The following is an 18,764-nucleotide window of genomic DNA, read 5'->3' as shown; positions in this document are numbered from 1 at the left end:
TGCACACAGTTGCAGATCTAAGTTGGCCGTCTAATGTCAAGGACGCCTGTTCTAGTACTTCCATTTCTCCTAAACTCTGTGGTAATAACATACACATGGGCATGTTCTTCAAGGTCCCCAGTTTCAGTGTCTAGAGCTAAAAGCCTGGAGAAGAAGCTAAGAGATAACAACATGCAGGCCCAGTTTCCAGAAACTCCAGTTAGAGAACTAATGTTGAGGAAGATCATTTGCTGGCTGGGACCCTAGAGCAGGGGTGTCAAACTCATTTATTATGAGGGCTGGATCTGATATAAATGAGACCTTGGCATGCCAGGCCGTGTCAGACCGGGCCATGTGTGTACCTATTAAGATTAGATAGTAGGGATATAAATTTTATAAAGGACACAGACAAATACAATTAAAGATTTTTTTAAAAAACTTAAACCATGCTTAAAATATTAGCACTCATTGGTCTTAAAGGAGCTTTCTTTAATTTCTCCCATGGGATCCAGGGAACTGGGCAAAGGAAGCTCTGGCTGTTTCCTTCCCCAGGGGACCAGGAGAAGGAGGAGCCTCAGCCAATAGAAGGAAGAGAGGCTTGGCTCAGTAGCTCTGCTGTGTGATTGTGATAACCTGACAATGCAAGCTCTCCCTTCCCCCTCTTCCTCCCCAAGGGAGGAGCCTCAGCCAATGGAGAAAATAGAGGGTATGCTCTGTAGCTCCTGTGCGATTGAGCAAGCCTAGCAAAGCAAGCTGTGACACAGATGGAAGCAAGAGAGAGGGAGAAGGAAGCAGATGACAGCCAGTTGATCGTGGGCCTGATAGGAGCCCTCCGAGGGCCTGATTCGGCCCCCGGGCCCAAAGTTTGACACCCCTGCCCTAGAGATCTGTAGCCAGTCAGGGAAGACAAGGTAAGCCCCTACTCTAAGTTGAGATTAGGCTGTTTCTTCTGAAGTTCAGCACACAGAGGGTCTGGCCCCCCCAGCGAGGCTCTCCTCTGGCCCGCCATCCCCGGATCAACTTCTAGGCTGCTTTGCCAGCCCGCGTGTGACAAAGCCACCAGTCCGGAAGGGAAAACCCAAATGCAGGGGCTTGAACACAGGGTGTTCAACTGCTTGTTCTGGATTGCATTGTCTGCTGTTTCTTGTTTTCCAAGAAATAAATTGGAAACAGGCTGGCTTTCTGTCTCGGCTGAGGAATGTAATGGGCGGGGGTAGACACGGGGGCTGTTCAGCAGCTTTGTGTAAAATGGTTCTGCAGCGAAGGTCAACTGGTTTTCTCTCTTCTCCTCCTTCTGGAATCCAGGAATCTGGCTGGCTCCTCCTTCTGCCCCAACAGATTACAGGATCAAAATTCAGGGGAGAATTTCCCCACAAAAACTCAAGGTCTCAAAGCAAATGTTTGTCGGAGCAAACTCTCTTTTTTTACCCTTCTGGATAACTTTTAAAACTAGTGATTTGCTACTTGCTATGTCCTTGCTATGCCTTTTTAAAAGCTGTGCATTTATACACTCAAATATATATTAGCATGTATGAGCGGCAGTTTATTTAACGCAACAGGTGAGATTTGCATTCCTCACTTTTTTCACTAGCTCCTGCGCCTTTAAGGAAAACCTGTCTGCCATTGCCACGTAAGAACCAAAAAACCAGGGTTTTTGTTTTTGGGGTTTTTTTTAGCAGGAACGCACAGGAATGCTGTTCCGGCTGGCTTGGCATCAAGGGATGTGGCCTAATATGCAAATGAGTTCCTGCTGGGCTTTTTCTATCAAAAAAAGCCCTGCAAATTACGCATTACAGGTAGGTATGGGTGGGCAATGGACACCCATTCTAGACAAGAATTTAGCAGCTTAAAAAATGCCGCGAGGGCTCACAGTGCAGCCGCACCATACAATCTTGTTTCCCCCTCCTGTGCTGTTCAAGAGCCAAAGTAGTTGTGGGGAACTGTTTTCAGCACTTGAAAAGATGTGTGTGTGTGTGGGGGGGAGGCGGGGGAAACAAGATCACATGGTGCTACAAGCATAGCCAGCTTCAAGAGGGGATTGGATAAGCATATGGATAAGCATATTAGTCACAGTGTATTGTTGGAACTCTCTGTCTGGGTCAGTGATGCTGTGTATTCTTGGTGCTTGGGGGGGGGGGGCACAGTGGGAGGGCTTCTAGTGTCCTGGCCCCACTGCTGGACCTCCTGATGACGCCTGGTTTTTTGGGGCACTCTGTGACGCAGAGTGTTGGATTGGATGGGCCATTGGCCTGATCCAACATGGCTCCTCTTACATTCTTATGTCTGGGGCAGTGATGCTCTGTATTCTTGATACTGGGGGGGGGGGGTGCACAGTGGGAGGGCTTCTAGTGTTCTGGCCCCACTGATGGATCTCCTGATGGCGCCTGGTTTTTTGGGCCACTCTGTGACGCAGAGTGTTGGACTGGATGGGCCATTGGCCTGATCCAACAAGGCTTCTCTTATGTTCTTATGTGACACAGAGTGTTGGACTGGATGGGCCATTGGCCTGATCCAACAGGGCTTCTCTTATGTTCTTATGTGACACAGAGTGTTGGACTGGATGGGCCACTGGCTTGATCCAACATGACTTCTCTTATGTGACACAGAGTGTTGGACTGGATGGGCCACTGGCCTGATCCAACAGGGCTTCTCTTATGTTCTTATGTGACACAGAGTGTTGGACTGGATGGGCCATTGGCCTGATCCAACATGGCTTCTCTTATGTTCTTATGTGACACAGAGTGTTGGACTGGATAGGCCACTGGCTTGATCCAACATGACTTCTCTTATGTGACACAGAGTGTTGGACTGGAGGGGCCATTGGCCTGATCCAACATGGCTTCTCTTATGTTCTTATGTGACACAGAGTGTTGGACTGGATGGGCCATTGGCCTGATCCAACAGGGCTTCTCTTATGTTCTTATGTGACACAGAGTGTTGGACTGGATGGGCCATTGGCCTGATCCAACAGGGCTTCTCTTATGTTCTTATGTGACACAGAGTGTTGGACTGGATGGGCCATTGGCCTGATCCAACATGGCTTCTCTTATGTTCTTATGTCTGGAGGAGTAATGCTCTGTATTTTTGGTGCTTGGGGGGGCACAGTGGGAGGGACTGGATGGGCCATTGGCCTGATCCAACATGGCTTCTCTTATGTTTTTATGCTGCTAGATTTTCAACTCACACATCAAATATCATTGTTTGCCAGCAGGTTGTCCCATGCCCGCCTGCGACGTATAGTTTGTCTATGAGGTTTGGAGTGTTGTTCTAAGACTGGGGGTGGGGGGAGGGGCTCAGGCATGAAATCCTGTGTATTCATTTTTTTCTCTCAGACTCACCTACCTCATCAACATGATGTAAGAATAAAAACGGAGAAGGGGGAACCCACACATCCCATGCTGAAGCCCACAAAGGAAGGGTGGCATAAGAAAATAGAAAGAGATTAGCCAAAGTGAATCCCTTCTCTATCCACTTGAGAGCCAGTGTGGTGTAGTGGTTAAGTGCGCAGACTCTTATCTGGGAGAATCGGGTTGGATTCCCCACTCCTCCACTTGCACCTGCTGGAATGGTCTAGGGTCAGCCACAGCTATCACAGGAGTTGTCCTTGAAAGGGCAGCTGCTGTAAGAGCTCTCTCAGCCCCATCTACCTCACAGGGTGTCTGTTGTGGGGGTGGGGGAGGTAAAGGAGATTGTGACTGCTCTGAGATTCAGAGTATAGGGCGGTATATAAATCCAATATCTTCCTCTTCTTCTTCTTCTTGTTTCTACATGTCAAGACTTTTTGTTAAAAGCATAGGATCAGGCTCTGTTTAAAAGTTGGGAATGCAAGAGTAACCCTGCTGGATTAGACTGACGGCTCCTCCTACCCCGTTTCACACTGTGGACAATCAAATGACCCCAGAAAGCTTACTGGCAGGTACCAAAGGCTCCCCATTGCTGTCCAGCTAACTACCAACATTCAGAGGTAGACTGCCTCTAGATATGGAAGTTACATTGAACCATCAAGGCTATTGGTGGACGTTTTGATCATAGACTTGTCTAATCCTCTACTAATGACACCGGTACTAGTAGCTACTGCTATATCCTGTGGCAGAGAGTTCCACAAGTTATTCATTCAATGAGTTAAGAGGCACTTTACTCTGTCTGGAATCTGCTGCCCAAGTGTAGGGGATAAAAGTCCTTGAGAATTACCTTTAGGACCAAAGAACCATAAAGGTCAACAGCCAGACCAAACTATGTACAGTAGGAAAACAAAATACGATGAGGACTGGAAACCCCTTAAAAAAAAAATGCTGAGATTCACAGGAAGACAGGTTCAGTGGTTGTATGGAATAGCAACACATTCACCAGCCTGGTGCGTACCTAACACACCACATGCGACATCTGTGTATGGGAGCTGGAGAGAGGACCGTTTGTACACCACGTGGGGACTTCCTTCGCTCTCGTGTCTGCCGCTGATGTTGGCGCCGACGTTTAGCGGTTCGATGAAATACTCCTCATCCTCAGCTATTATCACACCATGCTGGAAGAAGGAGAGAAAACGAACACATACATTGGTCGAAAAAATAATTACAGAACGGATCACCAATACGCGTGGACCCATTTCCCCAACCACGGTGGGTCTTTGCTGAGAAGTTCAGTCTGCTCCCCCTTACCAACAGTGCCAGATTAAACCCCGTGGAGGCCCCTAGGCAGTCGAAATCTTGGAGATCCCCTTGCAAAATGTTTCAGAGAACAAATGCCTGCCCCATCGCCTGTGGCCCCTGCTGCAGCCTGCAGGCCCCTTCCCAAAAGCCCCTTCTCCAAAGCTGCGGGGGAGAGGCAGAGAGAGGCAAACTTGGCAGCGACGCCAGCAGCAGCCGCACCAGGCAAGTCGGGCAAAGAGCGGCTCTATAATATAGTGGGTTCAAAGCATCGAGGAGACGAAATAACAGTTTGTTTGTTTGTTTATTTTCAATTTATATAAGAAGAATATAAGAGAAGCCATGTTGGATCAGGCCAATAGCCCATCCAGTCCAACACTCTGAGTCACATAACATAAGAGAAGTCATGTTGGATCAGGCCAGTGGCCCATCCAGTCCAACACTCTGTGTCACACAGTGGCCAAAAACCCAGGTGCCATCAGGAGGTCTATCAGTGGGGCCAGGACACTAGAAGCCCTCCCACTGTTGCCCCCTAGCACCAAGAATGCACAGCATCACTGCCCCAGACATAAGAACTTAAGGGAAGCCATGTTGGATCAGGCCAATGGCCCATCCAGTCCAACACTCTGTGTCACACAGTGGCCAATATGTGTGTGTGTATATATACACACACATACACACACACACACACACGCACACATATATATACTGTGGCTAATAGCCACTGCTGGTCCATATTTTTATCCAATCCCCTCTTAAAGCTGGCTATGCTTGTAACCACCACCACCTCCTGTGGCAGTGAATTCCATGTATTAATCACCCTTTGTGTGAAGAAGGACTTCCTTTTATCCGTTTTAACCTGACTGCTCAGCAATTCATTGAATGCCCATGAGTTCTTGTATTGTGAGAAAGGGAGAAAAGTACGGTACTTCTTTCTCTACTTTCTCCATCCCATGCATAATCTTGTAAACCTCTATCATGTCACCCCGCAGTCGACGTTTCTCCAAGCTAAAGAGCCCCAAGCGTTTTAACCTTTTTCCATAGGGAAAGTGTTCCAAACCTTTAATGATTCTAGTTACCCTTTTCTGGACTTTTTCCAATGCTATAATATCCTTTTTGAGGTGCGGTGACCAGAATTGTACACAGTATTCCAAATGAGACCGCACCATCCATTTATACAGGGGCATTATGATACTGGCTGATTTGTTTTCAATTCCCTTCCTAATAATTCCCAGAATGGCGTTGGTATTTTTTATTGCAATCGCACACTGTCTTGACATTTTCAGTGAGTTATCTACCACGACCCCAAGATCTCTCTCTTGGTCAGTCTCTGCCAGTTCACACCCCATCAACTTGTATTTGTAGCTGGGATTCTTGGCCCCAATGTGTATTACTTTGCACTTGGCCACACTGAAGCTCATCTGTTACGTTGACGCCCACTCACCCAGTCTCAACAGGTCCCTTTGGAGTGCCTCACAATCCTCTCTGGTTCTCACCACCCTGAACAATTTAGTGTCATCTGCAAACTTGGCCACTTCACTGCTCACTTCCAACTCCAGATCATTAACAAACAAATTAAAGAGCATGGGACCCATTTCAAACAGACTCAGGGCAGCTAACCATCATAATAAAACCAACATCTCAATTTCAGATATAAAACAATAAGACAATAAAACAATTATAATTTAAAACAATTTAAAACGAAGTATTGGCGCTATACGGAGTGTACAGCTCTTTATTAGAGGCAGCATGGTAGATGGCTGCACTAACAAGAATAGGTAACCGGCCACGGGGCCGTAACTATATACAACTCTGCGTTCCTGTGCTAGCAGGTTATTGGTCCGTTCAAACTGGCCGGGGCCCTATGATTGGTGCAGGGCAGCAGGTTTCAGCATCCTGCTGTCCATTGTTTCTAGTTCCCCAAGCTCCGTTCTCCCGGCTCCAATGAGCTAAATAGGAATACCCAGATACTAGACATAATTCTGCATACATAACAGGCTCAGTTGGTGGCTGCGTGTGCAGGCTGGAAGGGCAAGCAGGGGGAAGACCGGGGGGAAAGTCAGCCCAGGGCGCCTAAAAGTGTGGGGGCCCATAGCTAGGGTTGCCACGTCCAATTCAAGAAATAGATGGGGACTTTGGGGGTGGAGCCAGGAGACTTTGGGGGGTGGAGCCAGGAGACATTGGGGTGGAACCAAGATCAAGGCTGTGACAAGCATAACTGAACTCCAAAGGGAGTTCTGGTCATCACATTTAAAGGGACGGCACACCTTTTCAATTCCTTCCTTCCTTGGGAAATAATGAAGGATAGGGGCACCTTCTTTTTGGGCTCATAGAATTGGACCCTCTGGTCCAATATTTTTGAAACGTGGGGGGGTATTTTGGGGAGAGGCACGAGATGCTATACTGAAAATTTGGTGCCTCTACCCCAAAAGACAGCCCCCCCCGAACCCCAGATACCCGCGGATCAATTCTCCATGATTTTCTATGGGAATCAATCTCCACAGGGAATAACAGAGTTCCCAACAGACATTTCCCTCCCCTCCCCTCGCTTTCTGACGACCCTGAAGCGAGGGGAGGGCCTCCAAACCGGGGGATCCCCTGCCCCCACCTGGGGACTGGCAACCCTACCCATAGCCCGGTGCCTACTTGGCCTATTTCTTAATCCAGCCCTGTTTACCAAAAAATCCGGAGCTCTCAAAAAGCAAGTCTGAAAAGACTTGGGTGACCCACTGTAATTTCAAACCCTGCCCTGCTCAAAGCACTCTGAAAGCTTCAAGGGAGAAGAAGCCATCGAACTTTGCAAGTCATTCTATGTCTGAGTGGTTTTTTGCCTTGACGGGGTCTCCTTCCCAAAAAAACATTAATTTCCTCCTTGAATTAGGAGGAAAGAATTTGACTCAGTGGAAGAAGTTATCCACGGAAGGTCTGCAGTACCTGTTTTTGTGGGGGAACACTCGCTTTTTAAATAAAGAAGAAATAGGTTATATAAACATCTCTCCGGGATGACTGAAGTATATAATCCAATCTCATTTCTTCCAGTGGCTGGGGGCGGGGAGTCTCAAATATTTAGATAATTAGAGGTTATCTGAGGACAACACGTTGGCTCAAGGGTTTTCTGGCTGAGGTAAGGACATTTCTGTAGGCCCATCGGCCTCCTGCAGAGAACTGGGCTTGGGGTGGGGGTTTGAACAAGAGAGATACATTGAGCCAGCCCCGCAAAAAAAAAAACACACAAACCCGGTATACCAGAGTGCGCACGCCAGATTCCCCTACAACATCACAGGAAATTGGTGCGTTGACGTCACGTTTGCGCAAGGAGCCAACTTACGAAGGTTTTACCCACATGTTTTCAAGCCTGTTTTTGCAGCCACTAGGAATTAAAAATTTCCTTACATTTTAAAAAAGAAAAGACGCTCCGGATGCCATGTTCCACAGAGCCCGGGTTTGATATGAGCTATTGAAAGATCTGGGTGGTTCCCCCTGACTCCCCCCACCACCACTTCCTTTCAAAGTGAAGATGGTTTGGAAGAGAAATCATGGCTTGCGGTGTGTATACTTATCCCTGGCTTTTTTGTTAACCTCTGGCAATCAGGCCTGGCCAGTTTTTGAGACAAAACAGGGGTTACACAATGAGAAGCTGAGCCTGTTTGTTTTGAAATAAAAATGCTGTTATGTGTCCTGCACCCCCAAAACCCACCCAAATCGGCTAAAAACTGCGTGGAGCTCCCGTGGTTTGTCCCCGCCCCCCCCTCCGCCATCACGCCAACCAGTGCTGAATCAGTTCTGTGTGTCCCTAGTTTCAAAGCCCTGGAAGGGGGTGGCGTTGATAGCCCTGCGGTGGATTTCCTCTGTGCACGAAACCCTTGTTGCTTTTGGCCTGGAGCCCTCATTCCAGGCACAAGCGAGGTACTGTGAGGTTAGCCTGGCTGGACGTCAGACAAAATGTCAAGCGTCAGCCTATGAAACCGGCTGGGTGGAAAAGAGGTCACCTTTTGGCTTGTGGCACGGTGCTTGGAGGGGGCGAAGGTGGAGAGACCACAGTCCCGCGGTCCCTTTTGTATCCCTCCCCTTCTTTGCTTCATGCTTAGCATCCAGCTGTTTATCTGATTGCAGCAGAAGTCAGCCAGGATTGTAGAATTATGGATTTTAACTGCAGGCTGAAACGGACGATTGAAAGTTGTCTGATTCAAAGGCTGCCTGCCCCTTCCCAAATTACAATTTCATTTCTCCCTTGTGAGATGCGGGAGTCTTTTTTGTCTTCCACATTGAGAGCCAGTTTGGTGTAGTCGTTAAGTGTGCAGACTCTCATCTGGGAGAACCGGGTTTGATTCCTTACTCCTCCACTTGCACCTGCTGGAATGGCCTTTCACAGGAGTTGTCTTTGAAAGGGCAGCTGCTGTAAAAAGCTCTCTCAGCCCCACCCACCTCACAGGGTATCTGTTGTGGAAGGGGGAACGTAAAGGAGATTGTGACCGCTCTGACTCTGAGATTCAGAGTATAGGGTGGGATATAAATCCAATATCTTCTTCATCTTCTTCTCCTTCCCTGAGCCAGTGTGGTGGAGTCACTAAAGCAGGGGTGGGGAAACTCCATCCCGAGGGCCATATACGGCCCTCAAAATCACTTGATGTGGCCCTCGGGGATTGCTGGGCTGAACTGAGCCATGTGGCAGCCTCTCTGGGGCCTGGCTGGCCAGCGAGGATTGTGGGGCCCAGCTGCAATGTGCAGCAGCCTCCCCAGGGCCAGGCAGGGATCACAGGGCCCAGATGTGCTGTGCGGCAGCCTCCTTGGGGCCTGGCTGGGCAGTCAGAATCGCTGCAGGGCCTGGAAAAATTACTGTCACAGTTCAGTTTGCACTTGATTATCCCAGAGGGTGTGGCCTAATCTGCTAATGAGTGTGTGACCGAATATGCTAATATTAGGGGATGTAGTCTGATATGCTACTGAGTTCCTGCTGAGCTTTTTCTACAAAAAAACCCTGGACCTATGCATTTGCCTAGGGCGGCAGGCCAGGTGTGTGGGTGTGGGTGTGTGTGCCAGATTAGGCTTTCCCCACATGACTTCAAATTGAAAAACAATTATTTGCATTAATTTTGCTGGTCTGAATCATTCTTCCTTGGCGGAGCACTGTTTTTTAAGTTGATAATTTTTTATGGCCCGTGAATGATGTTATAAATATCCATATGGCCCTTGACAGAAAAAAGGTTCCCCACCCCTGCACTAAAGCATCAGACTAAGATTTGGGTTCAAAACCCCACTCTGCCACAAAACACTGTGAGTGACCACAGGCTGGTCACTCTCTGCCTCACAGCCTCATTTACCTCACAGGGCTTTTGTGAAGGCAAGAATGAAGAAGGGAAGGGGAGGACCATGCAAACTACCTGAGCGCCTCTCCAGAAGGACAGGACAGGCCCCCAAGCAACTGGCTGTCCTCTGCTTCCTTTCCCCCCCTTTCTCTTGCTTCCTTCTGCATCACAGCTTGCTTTGCCAGGCTTGCTCAATCACACGGGAGCTACAGAGCAAAACCTGAGGCTCCTCCCTTGCTCAATCACACAGGAGCTACAGAGCAAAACCTGAGGCTCCTCCCTTGGGGAAGAAGAGCCCCGTGGTGCAGAGTGTTAAAGCTGCAGTACTGCAGTCCTAAGCTCTGCTCACGACCTGAGTTCAATCCCCGGCGGAAGCTGGGTTTTCAGGAAGCTGGCTCGAGGTTGACTCAGCCTTCCATCCTTCCGAGGTCGGTAAAATGAGTATCCAGCTTGCTGGGGGGGAAAGCATAGATGACTGGGGAAGGCAATGGCAAACCACCCCGTAAAAAGTCTGGTGTGAAAACGTTGTGAAAGCAACATCACCCCAGAGTCAGAAACGACTGGTGCTTGCACAGGGGACCTTTCCTTTCCTGAGATGAGTAAAACCTTCACCAGGAGTTTTAGAAAAGTTTTTCTCTCTGGGCAGAGAAAAGGCAGGAAGAAGGAAGTCGGTTCAATGGCTTTCCACCCTCAACTCAGCCATTTCTTAAGAAATGCTAATAGGTCTAGCCAGGGGTCGTTTTGTAGAAAAAGAGGTGCTGGAGCTCATTAGCACAACTCATTTGCATTTGCCACACACCCCTGACATCACCAGAAGGTGTACTAAACTATATCAGCTCAGCATTTCATAATAAAACCTTACTCCCATCATACTTTTAAAATTACTTTTTTCCCGTGTGGCCACAGTGGCATGATGAAGATTGCCATCTGTCTGCTTTATATGTTTTGATTATTTCCCCCCTTTTTTGTGGGGAAAAATATTAGCAAGTTTGTCAGATCTTAAGATTTCAGCAAAATTCTCACAGGGGTTTTTGAACAATGGAGCCCAGAAGTAAGTATTTGGTGGGGGGGGGGGGGAGAGAGAGAAAGAAAGAGCACAATAAAATTTAGAGGTTCTGAAGCTCCGCTACTGTGAGCTCCTGCCCAAAATGAGGCCTGGGTTTAGCTAAAGACAATGAAGAAGAAGAAGAATTGCAGATTTATACCCCGCCCTTCTCTCTGAATCAGAGACTCAGAGTGGCTTACAATCTCCTATATCTTCTCTCCCCACAACAGACACCCTGTGAGGCGGGAAGGGCTGAGCGGGCTCTCACAGCATCTGCCCTTTCAAGGACAACCTCTGCCAGAGCTATGGCTGACCCAAGGCCATTCCAGCAGCTGCAAGTGGAGCTGCAAGAGGGAAATCAAACCCGGTTCTCCCAGATAAGAGTCCGTGCACTTAACCACTACACCAAACTGGCTCTCTGAGATGGGATGGTCCGGTCCTCCTCCTCTAGCAGGGAAGAGATTTGGAGGTATTAAATACCAGAACGACTTCAGGAAGAAACTCCTGGAGTCTTCAAGAAACGCTTCTTTGACTCAGCCTGGCCCGGTCAGTGGGTGGGGAAAAAGAAAGATGATAAAACTGGGAGCAGGCCTCAGATTCAGCACAGCTCCTGAACCTTTCTGAGAGTTCCACCTCATCCTTCTGAGAGTTCTACCTCATCCTGAGAGTTCCACCTCCTTGTCCACTGAATATTATGTGCAGCTGCATAACAATCCTTGGATGAATTCCAACCACCTATTTTTCTACAAAACGTTTCCTGCCTGGGAGGAAGGAGGGAAGGCTCTTTGGTACTGATTCCATCACAGCAGAGAGAACTCTTAACTGAGGCCTGGCCATGTAGTGGCCCGATGAAGGTGATGGTATTCCTGCTAAAATCTCGTAACTTTCTAAGCTAAGGAGCCTGCCTTATATTTAACAACAGATAGGGCATGTATAGAGGAATTGCATTTTAACCTCTTCTTTTGAATCCCTTGCTTCATCCAGCGCTGTACTAAATGTATGCTTGTCAACATTTTCTTTTTAATGTAGGTTTTCTAGTTTTGGATCTTAGAAGAAGAAGGAGAAGGAGAAGAAGAAGGAGAAGGAGAAGAGGAGAAGGAGGAGACTGGATTTATACCCCACCCTTCACTAGAGGTCTCAGAGTGGCTTACAATTTCCTTCCCTTCCTCTCTCCCCAACAGATACCCTGTGAGGTAGAATGGAGCTGAGATAGTTCTGAGCTTGCTTCCGACATTAACATTCAACAAGTTATTTTAAACGTACAAAAACATCCATTCATGCCACTATCAGCCTCAACAACAGTTAAAAATATCTCTTGTCAAATGTTGAATCATTTCTAGTCAAAAAACAAGAGGGAGGGGCAAATCCCACACGCATAAATCAACTAAAATGCCAGAGAATGATCTGGAGCTTAAGAAATACAAGCTGTGTGCCAGATGAACAGCTGTGGGAAATATATTCCATACTGGGGCACCAACACCAAGAAGCCTCTGTCTCTACGGATCACCATCTCACCTCTGAGGGGGTGGGGCCACAATAATAATAATAATAATAATAAACTTTTATTTATATCCCGCCCTTCCCGCCGGAGCAGGCTCAGGGCGGCTAACATAACATGGTATACCATGATTTATAAAACAATTTTAAAATACAATTAATACATACAGTTAAAACAGTTACATTAAATTACAGCTAAAATTAAGTTAAGGTGCTATATTCAGTTGACGTATTTCGATGGTGAGATATCGCTTTCAGGGTTCCTCATATGCTTGCAGAAAGAGAGTGGTTTTGCAAGCCCTGCGGAATTGATTAAAGTCCCGCAGGGCTCGCACTTTCTCCGGCAATTGGTTCCACCAGTGGGGGGCCATTACAGAAAAGGCCTGCTCTCTTGTTACTCTTAGTTTGGCCTCTTTTGGTCCAGGGATCCTTAGAAGGCTTTGAGAACTAGATCTTAGTGCTCTCTGGGGAACGTGTGGGGAGAGGCGGTCCCTAAGGTAGGCAGGGCCTCGGCCATATAGGGCTTTAAAGGTGATAACCAGCACCTTATAGCGAACTCGGAATATAATTGGAAGCCAGTGCAGTTCCTTCAGCCCAGGCCGCACATGTTCCCACCGAGGTAGTCCCAGTAGCAGCCTGGCCGCAGCATTCTGCACTAGCTGCAACTTCCGAGTTCGGCACAAGGGCAGCCCCATGTAGAGGGCATTACAGTAGTCTAGTCTCGAGGTGACCGTTGCATGGATCACTGTTGCTAGGTCGCTACGTTCCAGGAAGGGGGCCAACTGTCTCGCCCTTCTAAGATGGAAGAAGGCGGATTTCGCAGTGGCAGCTATCTGTGCCTCCATTGTCAGGGAGGGCCTGACACAACAGAGCCTCAGTAGAAGATCTTTTCAGACAGCAGGCTCACGAGGGAACAAGGGATCCTAATCATGGCACTTTCAACACTATAATCCCAGACTGGCGGGATCATGTACAGAAGGTAGGGTTGCCAAGTCCAATTCAAGAAATATCTGGGGACTTTGGGGGTGGAGCCAGGAGACATTAGGGGCGGAGCCAGGAGCAAGGCTGTGACAAGCATAATTGAACTCCAAAGGGAGTTCTGGCCATCACATTTAAAGGGACCGCACACCTTTTCAATGCCTTCCTTCCATTGGAAATAATGAAGGATAGGGGCACCTTCTCTTGGGGCTCATAGAATTGGACCCCCTGGTCCAATCGTTTTGAAACTTGGGGGGTATTTTGGGGAGAGGCACTAGATGCTATACTGAAAATTTGGTGCCTCTACCCCAAAAAACAGCCCTCCCAGAGCCCCAGATACCTGTGGATCAATTCTCCTTGATTTTCTATGGGAATAAATCTCCATAGGGAATAATAGAGTTCCCAGCAGACATTTCCCTCCCCCCCCCCTTTCTGACGACCCTGAAGCGGGGGGAGGGTCTCCAAACCGGGGGATCCCCTGCTCCCACCTGGGGATTGGCAACCCTAACGGAAGGAGAAAGCAGAAGTCCAGTTATAATTAAGAATGGCATCCAAACAGAAGTGGGTTGGAGGAAGGGTGAAAATTTAGCACAGTTCTACTTCTAATGCCAACAGCTGCTGGGAAATCTCTACCACACCCAGGCCTCAGATTCTGCAGGAGCTCCTAGGAGCACAACTCCTGAACCTTTCTGGGGGTTCCCCCTCCTCCTCCCCACCTACCTTGTCCACTGAATAGGAGGTGCAGCTGCATAACAATCCCTGGATTAGGAGAGCGGGCAGCCAGCCGGCCACCAGAAGCTTTGCCACGCCCCCAGCAGCCCTCATTAACACCTGGAGAAGCCCACGCCACCACTTCTTATGTGATCTGGGGCGGTGGGTGGCTTACTGGACTTTTGACTGGGGCGGGGGGTGGCCCAGGAAAGCCCCAGGTGAGCGAGGCTTGCTTGGGCAGGGTGGATCTCTAGCCAGCCCAAGCAGGCCTCACTCGCTTGGGGCTCTCCTTTCTTGCATCAGGTTGCTTTTGGCTGGGGTGGTGGTGGTGGTGGCATATGCTAGCGAGTTATGCTAATGAGCTCCACCACCTAGTTTTCTACAAAACGGTCCCTGACCACACTCTTTTCAAAGCCTCCCTGCCACAACTCCAGAGAAAAGTAGCTCACTTACCAAACCATTACAGTTACTGATGGCCACTTTTGAGTTCAGATACTGGTCTTGCAAGTGACCGGCATAGTGGCAGTCTTCGTGGAATTCGTGTTGCTGGTCCACCCCATCCCGTTTCCAGTACTCCACCTGGAAATCTTCTGCCAGCAGGTTGGCACGCAGGGTCAAGTTGAGGAGAAACTGAATCCTGTGGGCCGAAACTTTGTAAAACACCTGCTGTTCCGGTAGGTCATAAGGTGAGGCGTCTGGGCTGCGCCGAGACCTCCGTTTCCACTTGCTTTTCATGTCAAAGGTCAGGAAGTCACCGTTTTGATCCACCTGGACGGGGAAGGCGATCTCATAGTGGTCGAGGCTGGAGAGGAACTCCTCTGCATAAAACGGAAGTGGCCAAATAGTTTTAGAAGAAGACTGCAGATTTATACCTTCCCTCTGAATCAGAGACTCAGAGTGGCTCACAATCTCTTTTGCCTTCCTCCCCCACAACAGACACCCTGTGAGGTGGGTGGGATGAGAGAGCTCTCCCAGAAGCTGCCCTTTCAAGGACAGAGTCTCAGAGTGGCCTACAAACTCCTTCATCTTTCTCCCCCACAACAGACACCCTGTAAGGTGGGAGGGGCTGAGAGAGCTCTCCCAGGAGCTGCCCTTTCAAAGACAGTCTCAGAGCAGCCTACAATCTCCTTTCTCTTCCTCCCCCACAACAGACACCCTGTGAGGCGGGTGGGGCTGAGAGAGCTCTCCCAGGAGATGCCCCTTCAAAGATAGAGTCTCAGAGCAGCCTACAATCTCCTTTCTCTTCCTCCCCCACAACAGACACCCTGTGAGGCGGGTGGGATGAGAGAGCTCTCCCAGGAGCTGCCCCTTCAAAGATAGAGTCTCAGAGCAGCCTACAATCTCCTTTCTCTTCCTCCCCCACAACAGACACCCTGTGAGGCAGGTGGGGCTGAGAGAGCTCTCCCAGAAGCTGCCCTTTCAAGGACAGAGTCTCAGAGCGGCCTACAATCTCCTTTACCTTCCTCTCCCACAACAGACACCCTGTGAGGTGAGTGGGGCTGAGAGAGCTCTCACAGGAGCTGCCCTTTCAAGGACAGAGGCTCAGAGCGGCCTACAATCTTCTTTCTCCCCCCCCCCCCACAACAGACACCCTGTGAGGTGGATGGGGCTGAAAGAGCTCTTACAGCAGCTGCTCTTTCAAAGACAACTCCTGTGATAGCAATGGCTGACCCAAGGCCATTCCAGCAGCTGCAACTGGAGGAGTGGGGAATCAAACCCTATTCTCCCAGATAAGAGTCCACATACTTATCCACACCAAACTGGTTTTTAGTTTGAAAATCCATGGGACCCTTCCCACTCAATATGAAATGAAGGCCAAATATTTTTTTATCTAACCTAAAAAATATAAGCTAAGCAGTGTGAGCTAAACTGAGCCAGTGTGAACTAGCTCACAGTTTTTTTACCCTCTGGCTCACACCTTTTTGTCTTAGCTCAGGAAAAATGGACCCAGAGCAAAGTAACATATGCAGGAACTCACAACTATAATGCCAGCAGCTCACACAGTAAAATTTTTGCTCACAAGACTCCACAGCTTAGAGGGAGTATTGAAGCTAAGTGCCAACCAAACTGGTGTAGGAAGGTGATTCTTAATCTGAAGAAGTCTCTTAAATACAGGTTACTGGACAAGAATACCTGAAACTCCCAAGTTTTTGGCAGCAATGAAATGGAATCCTGGTTGTGCTGGGTGGTGGCAGAATAATGTTGGAGAGGTTCCCCCATTGAGGGCTACCACCTTGAGACCTGGGCCAGCTAAGTACTTTTCACATCCTCTGTGGCAGAACAAGGTACCCGAGAGGCCCCATTTTGCCTGGCACCTAGCTGCATTTCCTGTCATTTCTGAATTTTGCAAAGAGCACCATACACCATTCATCAACTGCAGTTTATGGGAAATTCCTGGAGATTCTGTGGTGGACTTTGAGGCATTATCCTTGGAGAGTTTAGACCCTCTACTTTTCTTTATCTTGTTCTAGGTGTTTTTTTACACCACGGACTTTTCACAATTCCACTTATCCCTCTCAAAATGTAATTTCTCTACCTCAAGTCACTCTGCTCGTTGCTCCCTTTCAAACGTTAATTTCTCTGCTTCAAAGCCTAAATTTCTGTTTCTATTTTTATCTACTGCTCCCTCTCCAATTCTGATTCAACTCTAATTCTTATTTCTTCCACACAGCTTAACTTCCCAGTTTGTAACCCAGAATTATGACTTCCACAAATTCTTATTTCCTCAGCTCTAAGTTGCTCTGCTTCCATTTTAATTTTATTTTTTTTCCCTTTTATTTCCAGATCTCTTAATCTATTCTGCTCTTTCAGAATCTCTGTGTACTCAGGGGATATGGACATTACCTCAGAACTTGATGAAGTTCCTACTTTGCCAATCGCCAACGTCCAGTGCTGTATTAGAGAGACCCTCAGCACCTCTACAGATTTTCTTTCATGAGGGATTTCCAATTCTACACACTTTGCTATTAGAGTGACTTTCTTCATTTCTACAAACACTGTCATTTCTCCCTTTCTTATGTTTGTGTTCTTCACAAATATTTGTGAATTATCTATTTCTTTCCCTCAGGTGTATATCCAATGTTCCCTATAAGCTGTGTGCATGAGTGGCCACTCATTAACACAGGAAGTCCCACTCAGCAGTGACCTGGAGACACACATAATTCATTTTAAGATTATAGAAGTTATATTATGCTCAGGATCTGAACTGCTCTGCTTGGGGGGGGGGGAGGGGATACACTGTAATTCTACCCTTTTGGAATTCTTTCCATTTGCTCTCTACAGAACAGTATTCCCTCAAATCAATATTCCCTCAAATGGCTATCCCCTCAAGCCCGTATCCCACCACTAAAGAAGAAGATGAGATTGGATTTATGCCCCACCCTACACTCTGAATCTCAGAGTCCCAGAGTGGCCTACAATCTCCTTTCCCTTCCTCCCCCACAACAGACACCCTGTGAGGCAGGTGGGGCTGAGAGAGCTCTCCCAGAAGCTGCCCTTTCAAGGACAGAGTCTCAGACCGGCCTACAATCTTCTTTCCCTTTCTCCCCAACAATAGATACCCTCTGAGGTGGGTGGGACTGAGAGAGCTCTCCCAGAAGCTGCCCTTTCAAGGACAGAGTCTCAGAGCGGCCTACAATCTCCTCTTCCTTCCTGCCTCACAACAGACACCCTGTGAGGTGGGTGGGGCTGAGAGAGCTCTCCCAGAAGCTGCCCTTTCAAGGACAGAGGCTCAGAGCGGCCTACAATCTCCTCTTCCTTCCTCCCCCACAACAGACACCCTGTGAGGTGGGTGGGGCTGAGAGAGCTCTCCCAGAAGCTGCCCTTTCAAGGACAGAGGCTCAGAGCGGCCTACAATCTCCTTTTCCTTCCTCCCCCACAACAGACATCCTGTGAGGTGGGTAGGGCTGAAAGCGCTCTCCCAGAAGCTGCCCTTTCAAGGACAGCGCTGCGAGAGCCATGGCTGACCCAAGGCCATTCCAGAAGCTGCAAGTGGAGGAGTGGAGAATCAAAGCCAGTTGTCCCAGGTAAGAGTTCGCACATTTAACCACTACATCAATGCCAGTAACATTATTGCTCTTTCCATGTGTGAACCCTTTATGTGTAACTTCTGTAAAGGCACCTCTCTGTAGTGCTCTGAGCTGTGCTATGATGCCTACATGCCTTGCTTGTTTTCACTGCCACCAAAATCTCTTGCCTTAGAAGTCTCAGTTGGACCCAAAGAAAAGGATGGGTTAGTTGTCCATGGTAGAGCAACAGAATGGTCACTGCATGGGGGTGGCTCTGAGGTAAAAGGGGATCCTGTCCTCCAAAATAAACAGTTGTGTTTTTAAACACAGAGTTTATTTGCAACAGCGTAACTGTTTCTATATGGCTAATAGACTCCATGGTTTCAGACTGCTACATAAGTGTAATGGTTCCTTAAGTAGACCTAACCACACAGGCTTATTTCTCACTTGCCACTTAGGGCAATAACTTCCACACAGATTAACTTCCCAGCTTGCGACCCAGACTGATAACTTCCACAGACTTATTTTCTTCACTTGCCACTTAAACTAACAACAAAGAGTAACATAACATAAGAGCATGAGAAGCCATGTTGGATCA

General features: G+C 48.2%; 1 protein-coding gene across 1 annotated transcript in view; it reads right to left on the bottom strand.

The window, feature by feature from the left end:
• The window catches only part of ADAMTS10 (ADAM metallopeptidase with thrombospondin type 1 motif 10), an 85,797-nt gene that overhangs the window by 63,856 nt on the left and 3,177 nt on the right, over nt 1–18,764 (bottom strand). Inside the window, 2 exon segments of the mRNA XM_060232829.1 lie at nt 4,342–4,501; nt 14,613–14,977. Of these exon segments, the coding sequence (XP_060088812.1) occupies nt 4,342–4,501; nt 14,613–14,977 (525 nt within the window).

Source organism: Heteronotia binoei, chromosome 2, assembly GCF_032191835.1.
Source record: "Heteronotia binoei isolate CCM8104 ecotype False Entrance Well chromosome 2, APGP_CSIRO_Hbin_v1, whole genome shotgun sequence".
NCBI lineage: Eukaryota > Metazoa > Chordata > Lepidosauria > Squamata > Gekkonidae > Heteronotia > Heteronotia binoei.
Note: the sequence above shows the minus strand (reverse complement) of the source record. Positions and strands in the feature narration are given on the sequence as shown.